Genomic DNA, 24,590 nt, shown 5'->3' on the forward strand with positions numbered 1-24,590 from the left:
TTCTCCAGGATCATCAAGTAAAATAAAAACATTCTTTCTTATATAAGAGAGACAAAAACCTGAGTTGTTTCAAGAGCCAAGGCCTGGTGAGTGATGGTCCCAGGGGTGTAAAGGCCTGCAGAACTCTGGTAGCTGCTCACCAGAAGCTCCCTGGCTGTGCAGTGAGATGTGCTGCCAACACTTTTCCCAGGTTCTGTCACGTTGGCAGTCAAAGTTTGCAGTTCTGAATCTCTCAGGTGGAAAACCTGTGTGAGTGATCAATGTTGTTGCAGTAATCTGCAGCCTGGGGGATACCTTGAGCTCCTTTCCTGGTTATTACGCTGGATTTAGCATGGGATAATTGTTGGTTATCTGTACTGTAAGAAGCTCTGACCACCTGTGATAACCCTTGGTTGTAGTTTGCAGTACCACACTCTGGGTAGGACAGCTGGACAAAAGGACAACTCAGCAGGATGTGGGAAGTCTCTTGGAGGAGTTTGGCCCCATCGAGTCCATCAATGTGAGTAGAAGGGGTGCACTGTAAGCTGCTCTGATATGCTTGGGTACAAAACATCTCTCTGGGCTGCTCTGAGGCAGAGTTATTTCTGATACATTCCAAAGAGCTGTCCTCTCATTCCCTATGCGTTGTGTTTTCCGTGTGGGCACTCAGATCATGTGGCTGACTTGTACACAAACAAGAAGAGAGCTGCTTTGGTTTCCTGCAGTATAAAAGTGCTTGTGGAGTAATACAGAAGATTATCCTATTTTCATAAAAATCCTGCTTTCTCTGCAGGATGATGGCTGCAGAATTACATGCCATGCTTCTGAGCTCCTTGGCTGCTTAATTTTATTTGATTATAGGAGCATGGACTCTCAGCTGGTGTTCTTGTTGCTCTTCTGTCATTTTAGCCGTAAACATGGAGAATTACTGTTTTATTTTGCTGTATTTAAGGATATTTTATGTATAATTTATAGCTGCTCCAGTAACTTCAAAAAATTTCATTCATTCAGACAAAAAAATAAGTGACTAATTTTCTTCCTATTCCCAAATTTTGTAAAAGAGCATAGGAGTTTTTTACTCAAATTTATTACACATAAAATTATTCCAAATCTGCAGCTAGAACTGAATGTAGAGGTGCAGCTGGCAGAGTGGAGGGGGATACTGTTGTGCATTCCAACAAAGTAACTAATTGCCAAATGTTAGAATTTACATTAACACTATTGTTTAGGAATTTAAAAGGATTAAATATGCAGAAGTCAACTGTATTTTAGAGTTTTGAAAGTTTTCAGAACTTGTGGAAGTTTCAGTTCACTAGAAATGTGAATTTCCAGAAGGTACTGGCTTTCTTAGCATCTTTAATATTTCTTTCCATACTTCCACAGACCTTTTTGGAATACCCATTGATGTCCCAGCTTGCTGTAATTGAGCATTCATGTGTGGTTCACTGTTTGTTGCTGCAAAATGAACTTTTTCCCTCAAACCCCACACAGATGATACCACCCAGAGGATGTGCCTATATTGTCATGGTGCACAGACAAGATGCCAACAGAGCCCTCCAGAAACTGAGCCGAGGCAACTTCAAAGTCAACCAGAAATCCATCAAGGTACTGCTTGGAAACGTCAGCCTTTCCAAAGCTGCTGTAATTACTGTCATCCTGTCTCATCTGTGCTGGCCCTTGGGGTATTTCAGACTCACATGTGTTCTGGAGATGATATTCTGTAAAATCCTGAAAAAATACATCAGTGAACTGGGTTTTGAGAATTACTTCTCCTGGTCTGTAGTGGGATTAGTGGAACCTTGTATCAGTTTCCTTGAAAGATTGCCAATAATTATCTCTTTAATCAACAGAAGGGGTGTTTTTTGGCTCATTACAGGGGACTGGCACTGTGTGTTTCTTGTTGCCAGTTATTTGTCTCCTAACAGAGTTTCATTACATATGATAATCCTACAAAGAGTACTAATAAATAAGGAAATGTGCATTCATTAGTGAAGTTCTTCCTTCTGTAGAATGTCAAATTAGTGTGACACTGTCCTCCAAAGGAAAATGGAATTAATTTTAGTGGCTGGGGATCATCAGAAGAAGCTGGCTTTATACATTTTTACAGATGGTGTCAAGCCAAGAAATAGGAATGAAGTCTACTTAAAAAGAAAACTTCCTTCAGAGTTTTGTAGCTGTTTCACTATGCTTTTTACTTTTTACCCTCAAATGCTGTTTTGTGAGAATGAAATGTTAAATCCATTAAAATGGAAAAATTCTGCTGACCACTTGTATTTCCCCCCCCGACCCCAAGATTGCCTGGGCTCTGAATAAAGGAATAAAGCCAGACTACAAGCAGTATTGGGATGTAGAATTGGGTGTGACTTACATCCCATGGGACAAAGTCAAACCTGAAGATCTTGAAAGCTTCTGTGAAGGAGGAATGCTGGACAATGAGACCCTTAGTCCAGGTACAATGTTACTGCATGTTTTGTTATTGAACCTTTATTTCAGGGTTTGGCCATTCTGTCCGGTTTGCCCAATTAGCTGGTGATTATTGTATATGTGCTCTAATTGTAGCATCTCTTCATGCTAAGCACATAAAAATCAGTTGTGTGTTTTAAACAAAAATGTAATGCAACATGAGCATAATGTCAGTGTGTTCCAGTCCTCTCAGTGCTTTTCTCTTTCCTAGAGTGCACCCTCACTGATCCCTCTTTGTGCTTAGCTGGCTTTTCCCAGGAAGATCTGACAATAAGAGCTATTTCTTCCATAAATTAAATTTAAAGCTATATTTGACATTTTTGTTATTTTGCTGCAATTCTTTATAGTTGTATTCTCCTTTTCCTTGTTTGAGACTTGAAGATGTTGGGTTTTTTAGAAATGAGTTCTCAAATTAGTGACAAAGCTGCTGCCTTCTTGCCCAAGAGCAATAGAATGAACCTATTGAAAGCTTGTCCCAAAGAGCTTTACAGTTTTTTTCACAGATAATATAACTAAATCCTGGATGTGTATAAACACTGTCAGGGCAAAGGATTGTTAAATGACTACTGAAAGGAACAAGTTTATTTGCTGTTTCAGTGTTTGCTATATTTAAATGAATTTGGAGGTTTTATTGTCTTAAATAGTATAAATGCTTCTTAGCTCTGTGCTGCTTATTACCCGAGTATTTTCAATTAGGTCATTTTTGTAAACATGACTAAGCATGTTTCACGTGGCACTGCTTGCCTGACCTGTGTGTGTTGGGATTTTGTATTGGACAGAGTGGAAGGGAATTCCCAAGAAGTCTGAAAATGAAGTGGCTCAGAATGGAGGTGCAGAAGCTGCACACAATGAACCAGTGTCACCCATTCCCAAAGCTTTACCTGTCCCAATTCCAGTTCCCATGCCTGCACCAATAACAGTACCTCCTCCACAGGTGAGAGTTGTTCCACAGAAACAAACAAAAACTCAATTTAAATAATAATTCAGGGAGGGAATGCCATGAATGGTAACTGTTCTCTCAGTCACAGAGAAATTACTGCAATAGAATCTTATAGAAGGGCTGAATTACATCTTCAGGTTTTGTGATTGGCTTTTTTTTGTTATTTGTTTTATTAATTGATGTTCCTCTAAAAGCTTTTCTTATTGGCAGATACTCCACCACTTTGATAACAGTAGTTTTTTGTCAGTGTTAAAATAGTAGAATCCCTTAAATCACAGCTAATTTTAATTCAGAGCTTGATATAAATCAGAAATAAAGGAAAACACCAGTCACTCTAATGTGCAAACTCAGGTAGTGAGAAAGAGACAAGCAGATGTTTTTAATTGCTCTGAAGTTGTGAGCATTCCAGTGGATTCCGTCTGGAAATCCATCATGCTGGGTACAAATGAATCCCAGGCACTGTGTGTGGAGTGTGTGGAGGTGGGTTACCGACACGCATTAGTACCCATGAGGCACAGAGGAAAATTCTTCTCTAATTACAAAGGCAGACAGGGCTAGTGTTGGTATTTTCAGTGATGGCAGCTCCTGCATCGTTTGTGCAAGTGCCCCCTTGTTGCAGAGAAATTTGAGGTCGCTGAGATCTCCTGGTGGAGCTGGACAGAGATAGAGCTCCCCAGTGGGACAGAGAATCATTGGAGCACTCTTGGGGTTACCCATGTTTCCCCTTCCTTTTTCCTAGGTTCCCCCCCATCCATCAGGGCCTCCCGTGGTTGGTGCACTCCAGCCCCCTGCTTTCACAGCACCTTTAGGAATCCCCCCTCCTGGATTTGCCCCTGGGGTGCCGCCACCACCACCGCCTCCATTCCTCCGGCCTGGTTTCAACCCGCTGCATTTACCTCCAGGTTTGTGGGGTGTACCAGCCCGGGCCCTGCTGGGCCCAGAGCTGCACGGGGGGTTGTGCCAGGGGGGCACTCAGGGCTCTGCTGTGCTTTTTGTAGGATTCCTTCCTCCTGGGCCACCACCTCCCATAACTCCTCCGGTCTCTGTCCCGCACACTCCGGCAGTGAACATCCCAAACTGTAAGTGTTGGGCCCTGTGGAAGGCAGGGATCCTGCAGGAATTGCTGACTGGTGTTCAATGTGTCCATGCCTTGTTCCTCAGCTACAGCAACAGGTGGGAATGAGGACACTACAAAGGAGTCGTCTGTAGGAAATCCCATCCCAACAGTAGTTTCTGGAGGCAGAGGGAATGCTGAAAGTACTGACACTTCCAAAATCTATGGCACTGTTCCACCTCCTGTAGCACCTACCAGTGTCCCTGCTCCTGTCACCCAGGCTGTTCCACTCCTTGGTAAGTTCCCTCTTGAGTAAGTTCTGCACTTCATTGTTCCCTACATTTTAAATGCCATTTTGATTTGGCTACTGACTTAGAGTCCAGGGGAAAAGGAAGCACATTTTAGTCAACTTGTTGAAATTTCTGTCTACTGTTGGCTTTGAAATCAATTTTAAAGACTTAATTTTGCACAGAAGAGACAGTCAATAATTTTACTAGTGAAGATCTGCTTTCTGAAGAATCAAAGCCATGATGTGCAAGTTACAAATTCAAATACTGTCCACTTTTAACAAGTGAAGGTTTATACAGTCTAGAAAATGGAACTTGCAGCAACACATCTATATGACACAGGAACCAGGTTTTAGACTCAGCCATTAGATAAAATTAACGTGCAGGGAAACTATTTTTAGTATATTTTTGAAATCTCTGAGGATGGGATATATTCTTGTTATGTATGGAATAAATTGTTTTAATAGGACAGAAAACCAAAACCTTCTATGCAGCCTTACAGTAGGACAGGTTTTGAAACCTTTGTAAGACGATATTATTTAAATATTACCAAATGTTTTTTTGACTAGCAAACCTAGGGTAATGGGAGTATGTTGCATTAATTACTTTTCCTAATATGATACAAACTTGGTCAGATTTAGAAACGGAGTGTGAACTGTTACAGAACTCTGCCAAATACTTACTTTATGATGGCCTTGGATGGGTCAGTGTCAATAATTTACTCAAAAGATTTGTTACCTAAAATTCTAGTGAGATTATTGCATTTATGGGATTTTAGGCCCCTACATGAGAGCCTAAGAAATGAATGAAAAAGCTAATTTTGTGTTAGTGGGTTTTTGCCCAACATTTTCAATGATCACTGAAGAAAATACGAGATTTGTCTCCCTGAGAGCTCACTGCTCTATTGGATGTGAGGACCAAATTTTCTGTCCATGACTAATGCTTTATGAATCCTTCATGTTGAAAACTTGACAGAAGATCCTTTCAAAACAGAGAAAAGCTTAAGAAACTCTATGCTGACACCATGGAGTCAGGGAATTTTGTTAGGAATTTCAGAAATTCACACCTTCCTGCTGAATGACACTTTCTGTAAAGCTAGCACAGACTTTTGGAGTTTCACTGTCTTGGACAGTATAACTTGTACTTCATATTCTGGGCCTTTGGAGTGTATGAGGCTCTGAAAGATTCTGTAGAAAACTCCAGCAAAAACCCGCCAGAATGACAACATGGTTCCTCTCTCAAGAATTCCTGGCAGTATTTAATGCTCTAGCTGTAAGATGCCACATTCCCCACTGGAGAGCATGCAGAATGTTGGAGAACAGCAGTGTCAAAGTGGAATGAAACCCTGCTACATCCGTGAGCTTTTGGCTTGTTCCCTGTGTTTCCACGAGGTTTGTGTGCTGGGACACACAGAAACCAGAAAGTTCCACGTGCTGGGAAGTGATTCAGGGGGTTGTGAGTTAGTGGAACCACGTAGTGAGCAGAGTTTGTGTAAAAGTAAATCAGGTGTGTTAGCACTGGTGACATGGGAATTATCCCAAGGGAATGTAGGCTTTGTCCAGCTGGGAGAGATGATCAGATATGAATCACAGTGACATGGAAATCTGGCTTCATACCTAATTTATCAAAGCAGTAAGGATGGCCCCTGTGCCCTCTCTGGACAGAAGATCCTTCACATCAGGCTGGGCACTTTAGGCTGTGTCATAGGAGTCAGGTGATGAAACCTGGGACACTTTGGTGTGTGGTGATTGCTCCTCCAAAACCTATAAAATCTGTTGTGAAGGCAAGGTGTGGTTTTGCACATTGGGACAGAGGAGCAGGTGTCAGATGTGAGGGAACTGGCTCCAGCAGGACAAGCTAGGTCAGGAAATCACCTCAGGGTTTCTCTCAGAGCTCAGGGAGTTCATACCCAGTTCAAGAAACTACTTCCATGTCAAGTACTTCCTAAACCAGAAGAGGGCTTTAACTCCCCAGACATGGTATGTCTGTACTGTGAATTTCCCTGAGCATTTTCAGTAAACTGGGATGTGTTTCTGGACAGCTCTTTAGGTTTTTATTTGGTGCCTAATTTGTCAGTAGAGTGAGGAACCTCCAGTAGTTCTACAGTTGCTTTAGCCTCAGCATTGAAGGGAGTTGATATTTAAAATAAATTTAAAATAAAAAGTGTGCAGCTTTCCAGCCAATGCAGTTCAGAACGAAGGAGTTCCAGGTACAATTATGTTTCTTCAGTGCTGCAGTTTGTGTAGAAATAAGGTTGAGATATTAAATTACTTGTACTTAGATGTGAAACTTCCCTCCCTCACCTAATGTTCATGCTCTTCTAATCCACATCTGCTCTGCTGCTTCTAAGTAGAAGCACAGACTTAGCTTCAGCTCTTTAGTTGTCAGTTACTCTAGTCTATTTTGTTTTAATCTTCTGAGGAAGATTAAAAAATGTTTTTACCAAAAAGAATCTCCAAACCTCAGAATTCCTGGTAGACATCATTAGCTCTCAGTCTGTCTTGTCAGATTAAAAGATGTTTTTACCAATAAGAATCTCCAAACCTCAGAATTCCTGGTAGACATCATTAGCTCTCAGTCTGTCTTGTCAGATCTGTGGTTCTGTCACAGGAGGAGTTTAAACTGGGTGATTATAGATCTGGTTATTGATCAGGCTCTTCATTTTAGAGAAAGGGAAAAATGCAGGAAAAAAATGCTGTTGGTACTGGACAATTTCTCTCCAAGAGTGGGAGCTGTGACTGCTTGGAGGGGAGGGGGAGAGGATATCATGGACTGGAAGATGTCACATGAGTCTTCTCACTGGCAAAATACAACTTCCTTCCAGTATGAATTTAAAGAGCACTCAGGTGAAAAGTTTCTGTCACAGATGTCCCTAAAAGTCATTGTGTGGTGAGAGGGCAGCACAGAAGGCTCAGCTCTGTCTGGAGATAGGTGCCAAAGCCAGAGAAGGGAGGGACAAACACCACAGCAGCTGAAGGAGAGCATCTCGTGTGGCTGCACCCAAGTGCAGTTTTCACTGCTGACACTAATTCCAGCGCGAATTCCTGCAGTATTTCATCCTGGTTTTACCCAGGCAGGGGCTGTGTTTCTAGGCCAGGAGGTGCTGGTGTGCAGGAGCACATGGGAACAGTGTGAAGGCTCTGGGAACACTGGACACTGTTCCTGGTTGAGACTGGGGAGGCACCTGCCCTGGGGTGGGAAGGCCTCAGCTGGAGCTCAGAATTCTTCTCAGAATCCTCAGAATCCTTCTGTCTGGCTCCTTCTGTTGGTGTCCAGGAGCTTTATCTTACAGTATGTTTGGAGAGGGAGTTTTTTTTCCTCCTATGAAGAGTGTAGGAATAAAACTGGAAAATAGTGCTGGATATGTGCTATAGAGGATGAAACACTATTATAAAAAAAAGAAGTTAGGAATGACCTCTTGCATTTCCTTTTAGTTTACATTGAAAGGTTTGTTCTACTGAAATGAATCTTTGTCGTGTCCCTTTTCTCTGGAATGGCAAAGAGAGCTCTGCTCCAGCTGTATTCCAGCCTCCTCCCTTCCTCTTGCTGGTGCTGTGCAGCTGTGGGGTGTTCAGCCACTGTTCATAGCAGAAGGAAGTGTTTGAATCTGACTGAAGCGGGTGAGGTACCTTCACCTGGAAGCACAACACCAGGAAGGGGCTTTGGCTGCAGGAGGCTGAGCTGGGGCTGAGGGGGAGCCATGACTGCACAAGGGCAAAGGCTCTCCCCAAGGAAACCTCTGGGATTAGTTGCTGCCCTGGTCACAGTCATTGCTGCCAGCAGCTGGAGAGCCCAGGAAGCTCCGCTCCAGGTCCTATGGTGCTCTTTTCCCGGGATAACTGCAGATGGGGTTTGAAGTTAAGGAAATGCTCCATGTCCCCTCCTGCCCGACTCTTGACTGTCTTTTGTGTGTTCCTTGCAGGCACCCAGGGCGTGGCCCCGCCACCGCCCGCGCCCGTGGTGGGGCTGCAGACTCCATCCACGGGGCTGCTGGGCGCCCGGCCCGGGCTGATCCCGCTGCAGCGCCCGCCGGGGATGCCGCCGCCGCCGCCGCTGCCACGCTTTCCCATGATGCCCCCGCGCCACATGCCCCCGCACATGATGCACAGAGGGCCCCCGCCAGGCCCCGGTGGCTTCGGGATGCCTCCCCCGCATGGAATGAAAACCCCCTTCCCTCCGCCCGGCCACTTTGTGCGGCCCAGCGGTGGCCCGGGCAGCAGCGGGCCCGGTGGTGGGCCCGAGGAGAACAGGGACGGGCGGCAGTTCAGGAACGACAGGCAGTTCACGCCCAACAGAGACCAGGAGCGGTTCGGGAGGAGATCCTTTGGGAACCGGGTAGAGAACGACCGGGAGCGCTACGGCGGCCGCGACGAACGGGAGCATGAGCGGCTGGGCAGCCGTGACAGGCGAGACTGGGGACGCCGCAGCCCCGAGCGTGACAGGCACAGGGACTCGGAGGAAAGAAACAGGCGCTCCAGCGGCCACCGAGACAGGGAGAGGGATTCCAGGGATCGGGAGTCTCGTAGAGACAAGGAAGAAAGCCGCGGCAAGGAAAAGCCAGAGGTGACAGACAGGGCAGAGGGCGACAAAAATCACGAGTCCCACGGCAGCAAAACGGAGGGCGCGGAACTTGTTTCAGAACTCACTGCGGGAGATGCTGAACCGGCAGGCGCGAAAGCCACGCCAGAGTCGGTGCCCGAGGCTACCTCATCCCTGGAACAGGTGGACAAGGACACGGGCTCCGTGGTGGAGGCACCACGCTAGGGCCGCAGCCCGGCTTGGAGTGTCAAGCTTTAGTTGTACAGTGCTGTAAATCCGCTTCCGCCCCTGTGCCCCCGACGCGGGGCACTGTGAGCAATTTGATTGCTTCCCTTCTATTTAAAATAGCCACAACATAACATAAAGTACTGAAGAGATGATTAAAATATTACCCATTTTTCTGTAACTTTTTTAAAGTTTTGACTTTAAAAAGTTTACGAATCAGAAGTAGAAGTGCTTTCTATTTTTTTTTTTAATTTAAGAAAAGGTAACGGTGAAAGCTCCTCAAAACAATAGGGATGTGTTTTTAATAAACTCTATTTTCGTAACAAACTTTTAACGTGTGCTATTCTTCCTACGCTGCACTGAAGTGGAAAAGGAGTGTTCAGCAGCCTAAAGTTGGAACTCTTAATGCTGTACTGGAGTCTAATTTAGAGTGGTTTGGTTCTGTTTGTTAAAGGAAATCACATCTGTTTGTGTCGAAATTCACAGAAGTTAATTTTTATTTATAACAGTCCTCTGGAGTTTTAAATTGCTGCATTTTAATGAGCTACTTGACCACCCCGGATAAAAGTTAGTTTTAAGATGTTACTTGTTAATTAACTGTTTTAGTTAATTAACTGTTAATTGTTAATTAACTGTTTTAGTGCTTGCAGTGCAGTCCATTCTTTGCTTTATTTTTTTTTCCCTTCCCTCCCTTCACTTGGTTCTGTGGTTCCTGTTGCCCTTAATTTGCCTTTTTTTAAGAAGTAACACCTTCAGGCACCGACCGTCTGCTCTGAGGTTACAAAGCCTGTGCCAGGCTGGACAGCACCCGCTCCGCAGCTTTTGTACTTGTTGGGAAGTGAGACCTCGGAGGCTCCAAAATTCCAGCCTGGCTCTTGAGGCAGGGCTGGGAAAAGGACTCGGCCCTTCCTCCATGGAGATGGCACTGCTCCTGTGGGAATGCCGGCCCCTCCTCACCCTGCCAGAGGTAGGTTGTGCCCCCCTGGGCTGGGGACAGAGGGTGTTCCTGGGTGTTGTGGCACCTCCTCTCCAGAGCACTTACATGTCCTGTCACCTGTACTGAGGACAGGTGCAGTTTCTCCATGGCTGATTTCTGGGGCAGGGAAACTTTGGAAAGTTCTGCCCACCCCACATGGCTCAGAGCTCTCATAACCCCAGCAGCATTGGTGTACAAATCCTGTGCATATTCAATGTTTTTTTTTTTTTCCTCCTTGCTCTAGGTGTGTTCTACCTTTAAAGCTGGGGATTTTGCCCCAAGGGAAGGGCAGCTGCTTCCTTACATCAGTCCTTTCTTACAGCTGCCCTGCAGCAGAGGGAATTGTCTCTGGGGGAGGGAGAAGGTGGGAGAGCCACTGTGGAGCTGTGGACTGGGGAGAGGACATCTATTTTTATGTTCTTGCAATAGCAGAATAAAGAGAGAGAACCTATTTACAGATTGTAGTGACCTCAACTTACGTGTTAAAACTCGTGTCCTTACTGGTTGTTTCCTGACGGGCCCATGGGACATTCCCTCGTCCACACATCAAGGTTTGAGCCTTGCCCCAGCTCTGTAAGGAGGGAGGGTTTATTTCACTGAGAACGCCTCCTTAAAGAGCTGGAGACAATGAGAGACACAAGGCTGCTCTCTTCATGCAAATTCCACCTTTGTTCTCTGCCTCAGTAGGGATCTGAAAGCAGAGCCTGGAAAACTGTGGAACAACTCCTTACCACCTTCTGCAGCAGTACCTGTGCATAACCCTCACAGCAGCACCAACCCTCTGAAGAGGCACAGGGAGGTGAAGACTCACACAGTGGTCTGGCAGCAACAGGGAACGTAAGTTCAAAGTATATTTACAGTATTCCTGCTCTACTACCCCGTTCCCTTAGTACTGTGCCTCTGTGGAATGGGGTTACCTAGAATTACAGCCTGCTACTTGCATTAATATCCTGAAGTGCAGGAGGAAGGAACATTGATACAAGTCCTCATTGAAAGGACTCATTTTCTCTATGAAGAGACTCTGAAAGCTGTTTCAGAAGGACACACCAGAACAGGATGGAGGCTGGCACTGGCACACAGTGGGCACTCCTGAGATCCTGCCTGGAACCTCTTGCTGGATGGGATTTAACTACACACCTGCTGAAGCCCAGGCCCTGTTTCCCAGCAGGGGCAGGTTTAGGGTGGTTCCCTGTTCACAGACAGCCAGACCCAGGTGTATCTGCCCAGAACATTTATTACACAGGTTTGAAGCCTACAAATGCTGCCCCTGCCCCAGGAGGAAACCCTGACACACCCAGGGGCTGCTGCTCTTTGCCAGAGCATGTGGGGCTCATCCAGGGGTTGGGACAGGAGCAGCAAGGATGTGACACGGAATGGTGGCAGCAGGAACATGAGCAGAGACCAGAGAGCCATTCCATCAGGGACACTTTAATTGAACATACTTCATACAAAACTCAGTCAGTCTCCAGTATGTGAGTGCTGCTCAGGATGCAGAGGAGCAGGAGTTAAATGACACATCTTGAACTTGCAGGGGAAGGGTAAGAGCAGCAATGAAGAGCACTGCAGGTACCACACTTAGCTCTTGGCAATCCCAATCACTCCGCAGGCCAGGCGAGGCCCTGCGTTTCCAGTGAGCAGGCTCTCGTCATTGCCCCCTTTGCCCAGGTCATCCCGCCTCTCGTGCACCTGCAAGAGAATTGAAGGGACCTTAATTGATCTAAGTGCAGCTCCAATCATGGCTGCTCCTGGCAGCAGCAGCACCACCAAACTAATTACACAATGCCAATCTGATCTCTGTGCCACAAGCTTCCAGCTGGACCTGTTCAAGACCTGACCAAGGGCGACTCAGGCACCCACAGCAGGAAGGGGCAGAATTAGAGAGGGACATCTCCAGAAGGCTCGCAGGAATTGGGGTCCATGGCAGTGAAGTGCCACACTTAAAACACATGGGGATGGCTGTACATCCCCTCGCTCTGCTCTGAGGTTTCCCTTGTCACTCACCACCATGGTGCGGCCAATGATGCAGTGTGGTCCAGAGAGGGAAATGACGGAATCCTGGATGGACACCTCGGCCACGCCTCCTTTGGCAGTCACATTGCCCAGGTCTCCCACATGCCTGCACAAACACACAGGAAACTCAGAAAGTGGCCTGGACTGAAAGCATTTCCAAGGGAAGGCTGGGAGTTTATGTTACAGCATAACAAAGGCTCCCAAATCCAGTGGAACAACCTTTCCTGCAAACTTGGTGAACACTGCTACTGTTCTCAGAGCTTTTGCTGTCCATGACAGCTCAGCTGTTCCACAGACAGCTGCAGGCTTTTGGTTTAAGGAGGATTAGGAGAAGCAGTTTGTCAGGCAGCAGGTCAAAGGCAATGCAGGAACTGCTCAGTTCCAGCCAGTACCAGGGATGATTATTCCAGTTTGGCATTGCCCCATCACTTGGCATACTGCTCTTCCATACAGCTTCTATCAGAGCTACATCTCTGCTAAGGCTTGCCAGGAGAACTGAGCCTCGAGCAGTGGAATTTTCACAGGACTTCTGGATGTGCTGGTGTGCTGTGTCCTACACACCTGCCCTAAGCACAGCATTCACTCAAAATGCAGCTGATCGTGTTCTGTCAGGCTCCTCTGTCCAGATTCAGAACCTGGAATACTGACACATCCCTGCCAGGTGACCAGCTCAGCCAGCCCAGGGCTGACAACCAGCTTTCTGCAAGAATTCAAAGTCCTACAAAACTGGGTTAATGGCAGCTCTCCCCTAAGAAATTTGCTTGATTTTAGCTTCCAGAAAGCTTCTCTCCAGTTGTTTCTTGTACACTGATAAAAGGAAGATCCACTTCTTGCATCTTCCTAAGGAATTCCCTTGCCCACAGCCACACCAGGAGCAGATCTGTCAAGGTTCCAGAAGCCACAATGTTCATGCACTCCCAACCTTTAGCCCCGAGCAGTGGTTGCCAGGGCCCCGACACACATTTCATGCTGTGTCATGCAGCAGCTGGCCCACATCCAGCTCTGCCGGGCCTGTGGCTCAGGTGGGATTTATCAACCACCCATGTCAGCATTCCAAGGGTGATCCCAGTGCCAGGCTGCCTGAGCCCTGCTCCCAGCGCCACTCCCCAGATGCACAGGCACACCACTTCCTCTGGCACCCACCCAAGGGAACTGGGCTGTGAGAGCTGCTACCAGGGAAGAGCCTGGTCTCACATCCCACTCAAGTATTGATACCCAGAACAAGCATCAGGCCCTCACTGTCCCCTCCACCCAGGCCAAGCTAAAACCAGACAATGCCCTCAGAAAAGTATTTCACAGCACACTCTCAGAGAAACAAGCTGCTGGGGTTACTAAAGTGTGGCTAAGTGATCTTGGGAACCCTGCAGGAATTCCCACGGATTTTCTGGTACATCTGAGCCCCCAGCAGTGCCCATGCCCTGGACTCACCTCTCGGCATCACTGGGACCCCCGTGCTTTTTCTGCTCCGGGTTGAAGTGAGGGCCTGCACTGGTGCACCCTGGAACACAGCACAGTCAGAGCAGGATCCCAGGATAAAGCTCCTGCTCCCACACTGCTCCCAGCAACAGCAAACAGCTCCTCTCCCTGCTAATCCCCTGGAGATAAATCACCTGCTACAGACTTACAAGTCCCAGGCTCAGCCAGAAGCTTTATTATTTCATAACACTGAGATATCCCAAGAGTTCAGGTGAGTGCTTGGTATGTCAGGTCTTGACCACCAGCCTCAACATGCTCAGAGTATTAGCCAGGAAGCAATTCCTCGGGAACGGCCACAATTTCCTCACACAGACTTGCAGCCATGAGACCCAAGCTGCTGCTGCAACACCACGAGCAGCTCTTCGGAGCAAAGCAGCCACCTTCCCGCCGTGACCCAAAGGCCCGGAGAGACATCTTACCATTGGTGTTGTCCCCGAACTCATGGACGTGGAAACCGTGCTCCCCATCGGCCAATCCAGTGATTTTCCCAGTGACTTTCACCGGTCCGGTACCCTTCAAAGGAGAGCATTTGTCACCACAAAGACTTTGGCATTACACGGCTCCGTGTCAAACGAAAGTGGCAGAAAGGCCCCGCCACGAGCCCGCGACAGTGATCTAGAATGTCTGCGTTCGTTTAACGCCCTCAAACGCGTTCTTTTACCTGTTTTATCAATAAGCACAAGAAGTGCCTGTTATCTGACGGGGCCTTCCAGAAAGATCCCGTACTGTCACAGAGGAGCGCGAGTGACCCCGCGGCCGTGGCTCCTTGGCCGGCCACAGGGGACGGCGCAGCTCCCGAGGGCCGCGGCCATTTGGAACCGCAGCGCCCTCGAGCTGAGCCCGCCCCGCTCCCTCCCGCCCCGCCGGCCACAGGGAGGAGGCTGAAGAGGGAGATCCCCTGGGAGAGCTCTCAGCGGCCCGGCCGTGCTTTCACCTGCTGCTCGAAGTGGATGACACCCTCCACAGCCCCCTCGCCCCGCATCACGCACACAGCCCGCATCGCCGCCATCTTCTGCCCGCCCGCAGCGCCCGCGGACTGCCGGCACGCCCCGCCCTCTCTCCCGCTATATAGGGTGGGCGGCCGGCTCCGCAGCCAATCGTGCGGGGCGCCGCGCGCAGCCCGGCCAATCGCGGCGCGGGGAGGTGGGAGAGGCGGGGCCGAGATGCGGTGAGCGCGGCGGCGAGAGCCGCCCTCTGGTGGCGGGAGGCGCATAACGGGGACCGGGACCGGGACCGGGACCGGGACCGGGACCGGGAATGATTCAGAGGGACCGGAGAGGGAGGTGCTGCTCACGGCACGGCTCACGGCTGTGTCCCCGCCGCGCCGTGGGACGAGCAGCAGCGCTGTGTCCCCACCCTGCTCCTTCCCCAGCCGCAGCTGTGACGGGGCGGCGGGCGGATGCTCCGTTCTTATCCCAAACTGGAGTGCGGTTGTGAGGCTGCCCTGAGCAGCTCTGCGTTTCGCTAGAGCTGCTCTGCCCTTAGGGTGTTTGGAACTTAAATCAGAATCACAGATTTGAGAGTACCTGGAGCTTTAGGTAATCACGGAAAGGTTTGCGTTGGGAGGGACGTAAAAGCTCATCCAGACTCACCCATTCCATGGGCAGGGACGCCTTCCTCTGTCCCAGGCTGCTCCAAGCCCTGTCCAGCCTGGCCTTGGACACTTCAGGGATCCAGGGGCAGCCACAGCTGCTCTGGGCACCCTGTGCCAGGGCTCCCACCCTCCCAGGGAACAATTCCTTGCTGATATCCAATTTAAACCCACTCTGTGTTAGTTTGAAGCCCTTTGGACTGTCCAGCAGCTCCACGTGCTGCTGCTGTGTCCCAGGGCTGGGGCAGCTCTGCAGGTGGGGTCTCACCTGGGCACAGGGACAGAGGAGCAGAATCCCCCCTTCTCTGCTGCCCAAGGGGGTTTTTATTAATCTCTGTCTGTGACTAAGGTATAAGTGACTTAAAGCTCAGGTAGCTCTAAGTGACTTGTTTGGGGCCTCATTAGGCCGGGGAAGGATGCAGAGCAGTTGTGGTTGTTTCACACCTCAAAAGACCTGAGCCATGGCTCAGGTGACATTACTGCAGCAGAGAGTTGTTTGCAGGAGAGTACCAAACCAGGTGAAAAAGACGTGATCCAGATAAATACATGGAGAGACACATTGGGATTTGTAGCTCAACCCTGGAAAGATGCTGGGAAGAAAGCCAGCCCAAACTTCCTGTCCAGGAAGGGAGAGAAACACTCCTTGGAGTGTCAATCCTGCTGTGCCTGGAGAGGAGACTCAGTCACTTGTGAGGAAACAGGCACAACAGCAGCACCCTGAGCCTGCTCCATCGGGAGGAGAGCTTCCAGTGCCCTCGAGGTGGCCCTTGTTTCATTTAAAGAGGTTTCTAAACTCCTTAAACATGGTAATGTCTCATTTTACTTCCCTTATCACTGTATCACTGAAGGGCTTTCTCTTACTTTGAGTCTGATCTCCAAACCCGCCCTGATGTTTTCATCAGGTTTATTGTTTCCTCCCTGGAAAACAAGATCAGTTCCAAGATCTGCCCTTCTCCATGCCCCAACACGAGTGTGGCACAAACAGATGGGTGAGAGCCAGATGTGTCAGGTTTCTTCATAGGCGAAGTGAAATAACCAAAAGTAATTTCAGAGGCTGATGGCGTTAATAATCAGTGTCAGGATACCTGGGGTGCCTCAGTTGGGCAAGTTTTGTTATGTTTTGTCCCACATACTTATTTTTAACTCATTTATTTTCTTAAATCTTGTCAGCAGGTGAGAAAATCCACCCCCACCCCCCTCCCAGTGCAGCTGAACGTGGTGTTTGACAGCACAAAAATAATCATTTGACCCAGCCACATCAAATGGTGACGTGATTATTTTATTATTTGGAATATCAGAGTCAGAGCTGAGAGGACAGAAGAGAAAGAGCATATTGATTCTCTCTAATCTGCCAGTTTAAAGGCAGTTTTGGCATCTTGATTCTCTCCTAATCTGCCAGTTTAAAGGATGAAATAACTGCTGCGTGATGCAGGTTAACAGCAACCTAAGCTATGTAGAGAAAAGTTAATACACTTCTCAGCAAAATGTGACAAAGTAGCAAAAAATCCCAAACCTCAGGTCCCGTGAAAAGGCCTAGAGCAAGGATAAAGATCTTGAGGGAACAATTCCTCAGTGAGATTTTATACGGGTTCAAAAAGAAGAGGGAATTTTGAGAGTTGTGTTTCCTGTGGTGCAAATAAATAATTTTTCCTGCTTGTGGTGATTCTCTGGGAGAAGCACAGAGCTGGAATGTTCAGAGCTGGAATGGGCTCCCTGTGTCCTGATCAAGAGTTGTGTGGCATGAACAATTCCTCCTGGTTGTGAGAACTTTGTCCCCACCGTGGGGCGAGAGCTGCATCTCTCTGCCAAGGTCTGCCCATGGAGGGCTTTGATTATTTCTAATATTCCTGCTACTTTTGCCAGTTCACCAAGTGCTTCAAGTATTCCACACAGCACCAAAGCCTGGACAGGATTCCCCATGGAAACAGCCTGACAGGCTGAAACTGGGACCACAGAGCCAGGAAAACCAGGATGGAGGAAAATAGGGTTTCTGGAGCTGCGGCACAGAGGGATGAGCGCAATCAAACTGAATCTTAGCTGGAGTTTTAAATTGTTTTTAAGCTAGAGCATGGAAATATCCTTTCTGAAACTGGCCAAAGATAGAATATTGTCCAAAAAGCACATCTGAAAATTGTTGTGTTTTTGTTTATGCACTCAGGAATGTTAGTTGGCCACTGAAAGGCACCTAAAGGAATGCAACCAAAACACTGTGTGTCTGTGTATAGAGACAATATTTATGGGATGTGCATTTCAAAATATCAACTTGGATAAAAATCAACAAAGTCCAAAGAAACCCTGTACCTTGTCATGCTTTATGACTGGACAAGGATTTCATTCCCAGTGATGAGAAAGGGTAGCTTAGTTTTAGACTTTATTGCCAGTTTTTATTTGAGAAATTCTTACACTGGTAATTGAACTAAACAAAAAACTCTGCAAGTCCCAGCCCATGTGAGCGTGTGCCAGAGGGAAGATCCAGGGGGTTCGTCTGGATTTATTTCAAACACAAACTGCCCTGCACTCTCATTTTTGCCACAGGCACAGTGGCACAGTTTAGTGGTACAGCAGGTGTCAGGACACCAAGGGTGAGGTGGCTTGGATTTAACTCAGCTCTGTTGGGTAATCCTTGAGATGCAAAGTACAAAACCACAGGGAAAATGCTAATTATTATGCAATTAGAAAATAAATGTTGCCACAGGGTAAACTACCCTGTTTCTGCAGGAAAGCTGGAAGGACAAACAGAATATAGCAGACAGGTGTCCAGAATAACAAAGATGTGGTTTTATTTGGAGTTTTAAACACGTGGCTTGTTTTCTGGGAGCTCTGCATGGTTGGGCACCATTGGGTTTGTAGAGCTGTCAGTAAAATGAGGCTTTGGGGTGCTGGTTTAATACAAGCAATTAAAAAGTGGAAAATGCACTGGCCACATATTTTCATACAGCTTCCATGGCACTGTGGAGTATTTATTCATGAGTATTTACGTGTCCTGCATCTGTGTGGAGATATTTCCGCAGTCTCCAGCCATGCCAAAGGGCCGAAGGGTGCTGCAGGAGGCAGCCTGCAGACTTTGTACCCTGCGGGCTCATGTGGCTGCAACACCTTCTCAAAAGGTACTCAGAGCACCTCTGTGTCTGCAGGGCCAGGGCCAGGGCCTGGGCTGTGGCTGCTGGAGCTGGAGGCAGGAGCAGAAGTTCCCGTCCACACTGAGCTCTGTGCAGAGACTTCAGCCCCTGCCACGGGCTCTGCCAGGGCTGGGCTGTGGGGCTTCTTTGGAAGAGGCTGTGGCATCTCCAGAAGCGGTGTCTGTGCTGAGCCACATCCAGGCCTGGCACTCTGGGGCATCCAGGCGGGCACGTGGGCCTGGTGGGACAATTTAAGGCTGCTGACAGTCCCTGGCTGGTAGCCACTGTGTCACAGCGTGGGGAGGGCTTGGCCGTGCCCAGCCTGGCAGTGCCCAGCCTGGCAGTGCCGCTCTGCCCGCAGCTGGAGCTGCTGGAGAGCAGCACTGATTGTGTTTATTCCCTAATCCCAGCCTGTGGCTAAGCTACGCTTTGAAGAGCAGGGATTTTCTGGCCAGGACTGCTCTGACATGCCGTGCTTCAGGTCTGAGAGACCGAGGGAGTTGCTTGGCACAGGCAGAGGGTGCAGCCCTGCCCTGCTGTGCCAGGCATCTCTCCAGAGGAAAATCCTCCTCACTGCAGCCTCCTGGCACCTTTCCTCTTGTCCTGCCCCCCGGCAGGGAGTTGTGGAGAGCCACAAGGTCCCCCTATGGCATTTACATTTCTGGGCATTCAGAAACTGACCTCTAAGGACAGTTTGTACAGAAAATAGAGTCAGGAAAGGAAAAACGTGTTTAGCAGAAGCTAGAACCAACTTGTTGCTTCTTACACTTTTTCAGGTTCAGCGTGGGCTCTGCTGGGGACAAAAGTGGCAATGTGGATGACTGCAGGGGGAAGAGTTTGGGGTTGTTTGGTGCAGGCAGTTCGGGGTCAGGGAGTGACACCGGATGGCGCTAGTGCTCCATCTTTGTGGGATAGGCTTTTATTTCCACAGTGCTTTTCTTTGGCAAAATAGTGTAAAATTTGGAGTAGCAAAACCAACAAAAAACCCGCAAAAACAACAAAAAAAAACCCACAAAAACAAACAAAAAAACTCCCCCAAAACAGCAACAACAACAACAGCAACAACAACAAAAACCTTTTATGAGTGAGGGGTCTGAGGATGCAAAGGGAAGGAATGATGTAAGCAGATCAGCTCCACAAAAATAAAAGTGCTTTTCTATCTAGTCTTATAAATTGGGTACCTTGATGAATCTTGAACTGTGTGGCAACATAAACTGTGGAAAGGAAAAAAAAAAACAACCTTTCTTTCATGTCCCACAGGAACTGTGGAGGATAGCTCATAGTTTTGTGGAGGAGACAATCCGTCTTGCAAGGGTAGAAAACAACTAGTATGGAAAAAGATCCAGAAGCTTTTCACAGGGCTAGAAATGATTGCTCTAATTCTTCTGGGGACCCAGAGCAGATCTTACATGGCATTGTGCACAGACTGCTATAAAAACAAAGAGCTTAAGGACTTGTATTTGTGGGGGGAAAGCCCCATCCATGAACATGAAACCAATCTGTCTGGGGAAAAAGGATTTTAAAGTGAGTGGCACCATAGGTAGCAGAAGTACAAATGGCCCATGTCTGCACTGATGGTTTAATTTGTTTATTTGGAGGCAAGGCAGTGACCCCATTGCCCACAAGCCCTGCAGAAGCAATGCTGCTCAGTGTGGCTCAAAAACATGGAAAAATTGAGGGGCATCTCACTGCCCTGCTTCCCAGCCCTGCCTCCCACTTCTCCCTGCAGTTCCTGCCTTCCTTCCCCACTCCACATGGACACACATGGGAGAAGAGGCTCTCTAACAACTCTGGCACTGGTTTTGCTCTCCATACTGCTATCTCTAAAACACTGGGATGCTGGGAATGCTTCCCAGTGCTTCCCTCACTGGGAAAGGATGGATTGGACAGACCATGGTAAGTAAAAAGTCACTTCTGTCTGGCTTTCATATTTTAAATGAATTATTCAGAGGAGTACATGGGCACAGTCACCTTCCCATAAGCAGCAGGTAATCAGGAAAACATTAATATTTGAGGAAGAAAAGCTCTGGGCTAGTGATGTAGCCAGGAGGGCTGGGGGCACTCTCTCCTGTACCTTTCACAAGCAGTTGTGTGCCTCTGTACGTGCCATGGGCATAGAACAATGGAATTGTTTAGGTTGGAGAAGTCCCTGGGGATCATTGAGCCCAACTGTTTTTCTGTGGGAGAATTATTTAATGTCTTTGCTGGTGACAAGGACAGTGGGACTGATGGCACTGAGCTCTGTGGTGGTGGCACACACCAGAGGGAAGGGATGGGACACCCAGAGGGACCTGGATGGGCTGCAGAGTGGCCCTGTAACAACCTGGTGATGTTCAATAAAGCCAAGGGCAAGGGCTGCACCTGGGTGGGGACAGTGCCAAGGGCAAACACAGGCTGGGAGAGAATGAACTTCCGTCTGCCAGAGGGCAGGGATGGATGGGATTTTGGGGAGGAATGCTTCCCTGTGAGGGTGCCCAGAGCAGCTGTGGCTGCCCCCGGATCCCTGGAAGTGCCCATGGTCAGGCTGGATGGGGCTTGGAGCAGCCTGGGTGTCCCTGCCATGTCAGGGGGTGGGAATGAATGGGCTTTAAGGCGCCTCCCAGCCAGAACCGTTCTGGGGTTCTCAGAAATTAGCACTGACATTGAAAGCAAGACTTTAATCGAATAAGCTGACAACAAACAGGATTGGAAGCCAAGGCTCTTGCCTGCCTCATGCAGGTCCTGTGAGATGGGCAGCAATACCCCTGGGAAAGCCCCAGCTCTGCCATTATCCAGGGAACTCTGATTTCACAGACCACTTCACCCGCAGCACCGCAGAACACAGATAACAGCCTTCCTCAAAAGACAGTCTGGGCTGGGCAGTAATTCATCAAATGCTTTTCCCTCTTTTACATAATCCTACAGAATGTGATCCCACTACCAGCCTCACTGCAGCCTGACAGAAATAGCAGCCGAAAAACACCTGGGGAGGCTTTTTTTTTTTTGTGATTTTTGAAGCATGCAGAGACCCGGGAGAGCTTCTACAAAGGACTAGGAGGTCTAATGGATATTTTGCACTTAGGGGAGCAGACTGTCCTCAGAAAAATTCATACACAACAGGAATAGTTATCTTCTGTGTATAGAGCTGGCAATCAATCTGAGTCACTTACATAAAATCCAGAAATTTTCATTATTACCTTGTTGTTCCTATTTTCTAAGGCAAAAATAAGGCAACAGTTTTTGGGTCGTGGTGAACATCTTCTGTGAGCTACAGGGAAATCTGACAGGAAAGTAAGTGTTTCACCAGTACAGAACAAGACCTAATTCAAACCAGTTTGGATGACCTGGTTTGTACTGGTCACACTCTACCACTATTTTTCAAATAACAGTTTCCTCGATTTTTATTTTTTTAAATTTTTTTAAAGACCCTTTTTCCACCTTCCCCCTTGAAATGTCCCCCGTGGTTCCTGTCTCTCAGGTACGGGCATGCACTGCTCTGGAGCCGGAGCATTCTTTTGTGTGGAGGAGAAATACCACAATGTGCATTGCAAAGAGGAAAAAAGGCTTTATTTACAAAATTTAACAAGTGGAATGTCTGCAGCAGAGACAGAACTTTGCTTCTGAGCCTTCCTCCTCCAAACAGATTCTTCCATGAGGAATGCTGCGCCGTGTTTCCAATCAGGGAATTGCCTCCCTTGCAGCTAGGTTTTACTGTGTTCTTTGGGAGTTACCATATTGTTTCTTTCTGGCTGAGCTCCTCCCGCGTGCCCCTGTCCGAAACGGCTCTCCTTTGCGCAGCTCAACCATTCCTAAACTCAGGATTTCACTGGGGAGGTGTTTTACCCCTGCTGCATTCCCTGAAAACAAGGTTTACTGCTGCCGGGCAATTGACGAGTGTTTTCAGGGGGAATTTTCAGCTCATGCCCGTCTTCTGCTTCCTTTGGAAACATTTTGGAGGAAAGCCGAACCTTTTATGCAATCACCGCGGGACAAAAGCAGCAGCTCCCAAATGAGCAGCGAGTCGGTGGAGGGGGACAAGCAGCACACGGGCTTGGCACAGCAGCCCGGGCATGCAGTGAAGAGATGGGGCTCGGTGTGCGGAGAAACCGGAGCTGTCAGACGAGAAATGAACCTCGGGCACTGCACGCCGAGGCCCTGGGAAAGCAGCAAAGCAGGCGGGATTAGTTACAAATGTGCCCACCCGAGCCGGCACAAGCCGCGGGTCCGCTGGGCTGCGCATCCTGCCGGGCTGTGCCACGGGACACGGGGAATGGCTTCCCACTGCCAGGAGCAAAGTTAGGCGGGATTTGGGGGAGGAATTCCTGCCTGTGTCCCTGGCACACCTGGAATCAACATCAGGAAAGGACCCGTGTTTAATCTTGCTGATAAATGCTCTGCCTGAAGTTCTTGGTGTGGTAATGCCATTTCAAATCTGCCATTAATTAGTCAGTGGCTTGATGAAGAAAACTGACATTTAATATTTGGACTTGATTTAGAAGCAACATGTGAATAATGGTATCTGAAATGTTGTGTTTGATTTTTAAAGGCAGAACAAACACACAGTATTAGAAAAGAAATATTCTTTATTAGATACACAATGGGTTGCTTTGGATTTCCCCACTCTGACTTTCAAAGGTGTTGGGGAGGTGCTCACAGTTTTTTGTGTTAAAATCCACTGTCAGTTCAGACACAGCAGATGTTTATTTATTATTAGTGCATTATAAAATGTGCTTTTCCGGGCTGGAGCTGAGGCTTAACAAAATCCAAGAGTACTCCCCTTGGGCTGAGCCGTGTCCCACATGGTGCAAACAAAGGCATTCATATTCGCTGGTACAAGTTACACAGTTCTCTTATTAATTACTGCTCTGTCGTCTCTTGGTTAATGATTCTCTGGCTTCTCCTGCTCATTCCCGTGCTCGGGGCTCCTCTTCTTTTGAGTAGGTGGGGTTCTGGAGCTGGTGCTCACGATCTGCCCTCCCAGAATTCCCTTTCTTCTCCCCAGTGGGAGCTCATTCTGCACTTTTTACGAGTTTCTTTGCTATCTTGGGGATTCTGCCAAATATCCTTCTGCATTCTTCATGTCCCCTATCAGAGGCATGTCCTTCTTCCCAAGCTTTGGTCACCTCCCCTACGTCCAGCCCTACATCCTAGCAAGTAATTTGTTTTTCTAACACCTAGAGCTTGTTGGCTGCTCTCTGTTTTTGAGATTACGTCTCCTTTCCAGCTGATTAGGCTTGAAAGTGTACAAAGATCAAACATCAGAGAACATCCTATTTAAGGGAAATTCGGCACATTCCGCATTTTGGGACAGAGGCAGAGACAGGAAAAGCTCAGCAGTGGTCCTGGGGGCTCTGAAGGAGCCAGGGAGGAAAAGGTGCCTCAAGCAGTTCCCCACTGCCTTGTCAGAAACGATAGAGCTTTATCATTTTAGTTAATGGTTTTAATTAACTTTCAAATTAATTGTTTTAATTTATCATAACCCTTATGTATATTAATTATCGCCTGTTATTCTTGGATTAATCCTCACTAGCATTTAGCGAAGCTGTCATAAGCTACTTTAGTGGTTTATGGGCAGAATGGCTGAAACGTTAACTTCAGATGAATGAACTCTGATGGGCTTCAGTGACCAAGCCTGGGAGAGAAAAATGGATTGGTGTGCTTGGACATCTGGAACGCAAAATTTACAGACCACAAGAACGTTTTGCAGAAAATAGAAGGTAAAGAAGAGACTAAAAAAAGAGTCAGTAGATGTCTTGGAGAAGACCTGCTGGAGGAAATAGATAATAAAAAGACTAAGACTATGAACTAATTAACATAACGTGAGCAATCAATAACCAGTAGGATGGAATACTAACTAATGAAGGAGAGCTGTGTGATTTAGAAATGCCATTATTGGATGAAACGTATGAATAGGTGAATAAGTTCTGCATCCGTGCCTGCGGGGAGCCTGGA

General features: G+C 47.8%; 2 protein-coding genes across 3 annotated transcripts in view; one reads left to right on the forward strand and one right to left on the reverse strand.

Moving 5' to 3' along the window:
* The window catches only part of SCAF4 (SR-related CTD associated factor 4), a 29,818-nt gene extending 18,898 nt beyond the window's left edge, over window positions 1-10,920 (forward strand). For both annotated transcript variants that reach the window (XM_021550097.3, XM_021550094.3), the window contains 8 exons: window positions 399-499; window positions 1,471-1,584; window positions 2,273-2,429; window positions 3,222-3,376; window positions 4,122-4,284; window positions 4,381-4,461; window positions 4,544-4,732; window positions 8,646-10,920. In XM_021550097.3, the coding sequence (XP_021405772.2) occupies window positions 399-499; window positions 1,471-1,584; window positions 2,273-2,429; window positions 3,222-3,376; window positions 4,122-4,284; window positions 4,381-4,461; window positions 4,544-4,732; window positions 8,646-9,487 (1,802 nt within the window). In that variant the 3' untranslated portion in view covers window positions 9,488-10,920. The remainder of the gene's footprint in view (window positions 1-398; window positions 500-1,470; window positions 1,585-2,272; window positions 2,430-3,221; window positions 3,377-4,121; window positions 4,285-4,380; window positions 4,462-4,543; window positions 4,733-8,645) is intronic.
* A 951-nt stretch (window positions 10,921-11,871) lies between these two features.
* SOD1 (superoxide dismutase 1) lies at window positions 11,872-14,990 on the reverse strand. The gene is made up of 5 exons (XM_021550117.3): window positions 14,884-14,990; window positions 14,369-14,462; window positions 13,902-13,971; window positions 12,465-12,579; window positions 11,872-12,149 (listed from the first exon to the last, which is right to left on the reverse strand). Exons 1-5 carry the CDS (start codon window positions 14,956-14,958, stop codon window positions 12,039-12,041), a joined length of 465 nt encoding a protein of 154 aa, XP_021405792.2. The 5' UTR covers window positions 14,959-14,990; the 3' UTR covers window positions 11,872-12,038.
* Window positions 14,991-24,590: the final 9,600 nt, after the last annotated feature.

The sequence above is a fragment of the Lonchura striata genome, chromosome 1 (genome assembly GCF_050655825.1).
Source record: "Lonchura striata isolate lonStrDom1 chromosome 1, ASM5065582v1, whole genome shotgun sequence".
Taxonomy (NCBI): Eukaryota; Metazoa; Chordata; class Aves; order Passeriformes; family Estrildidae; genus Lonchura; species Lonchura striata.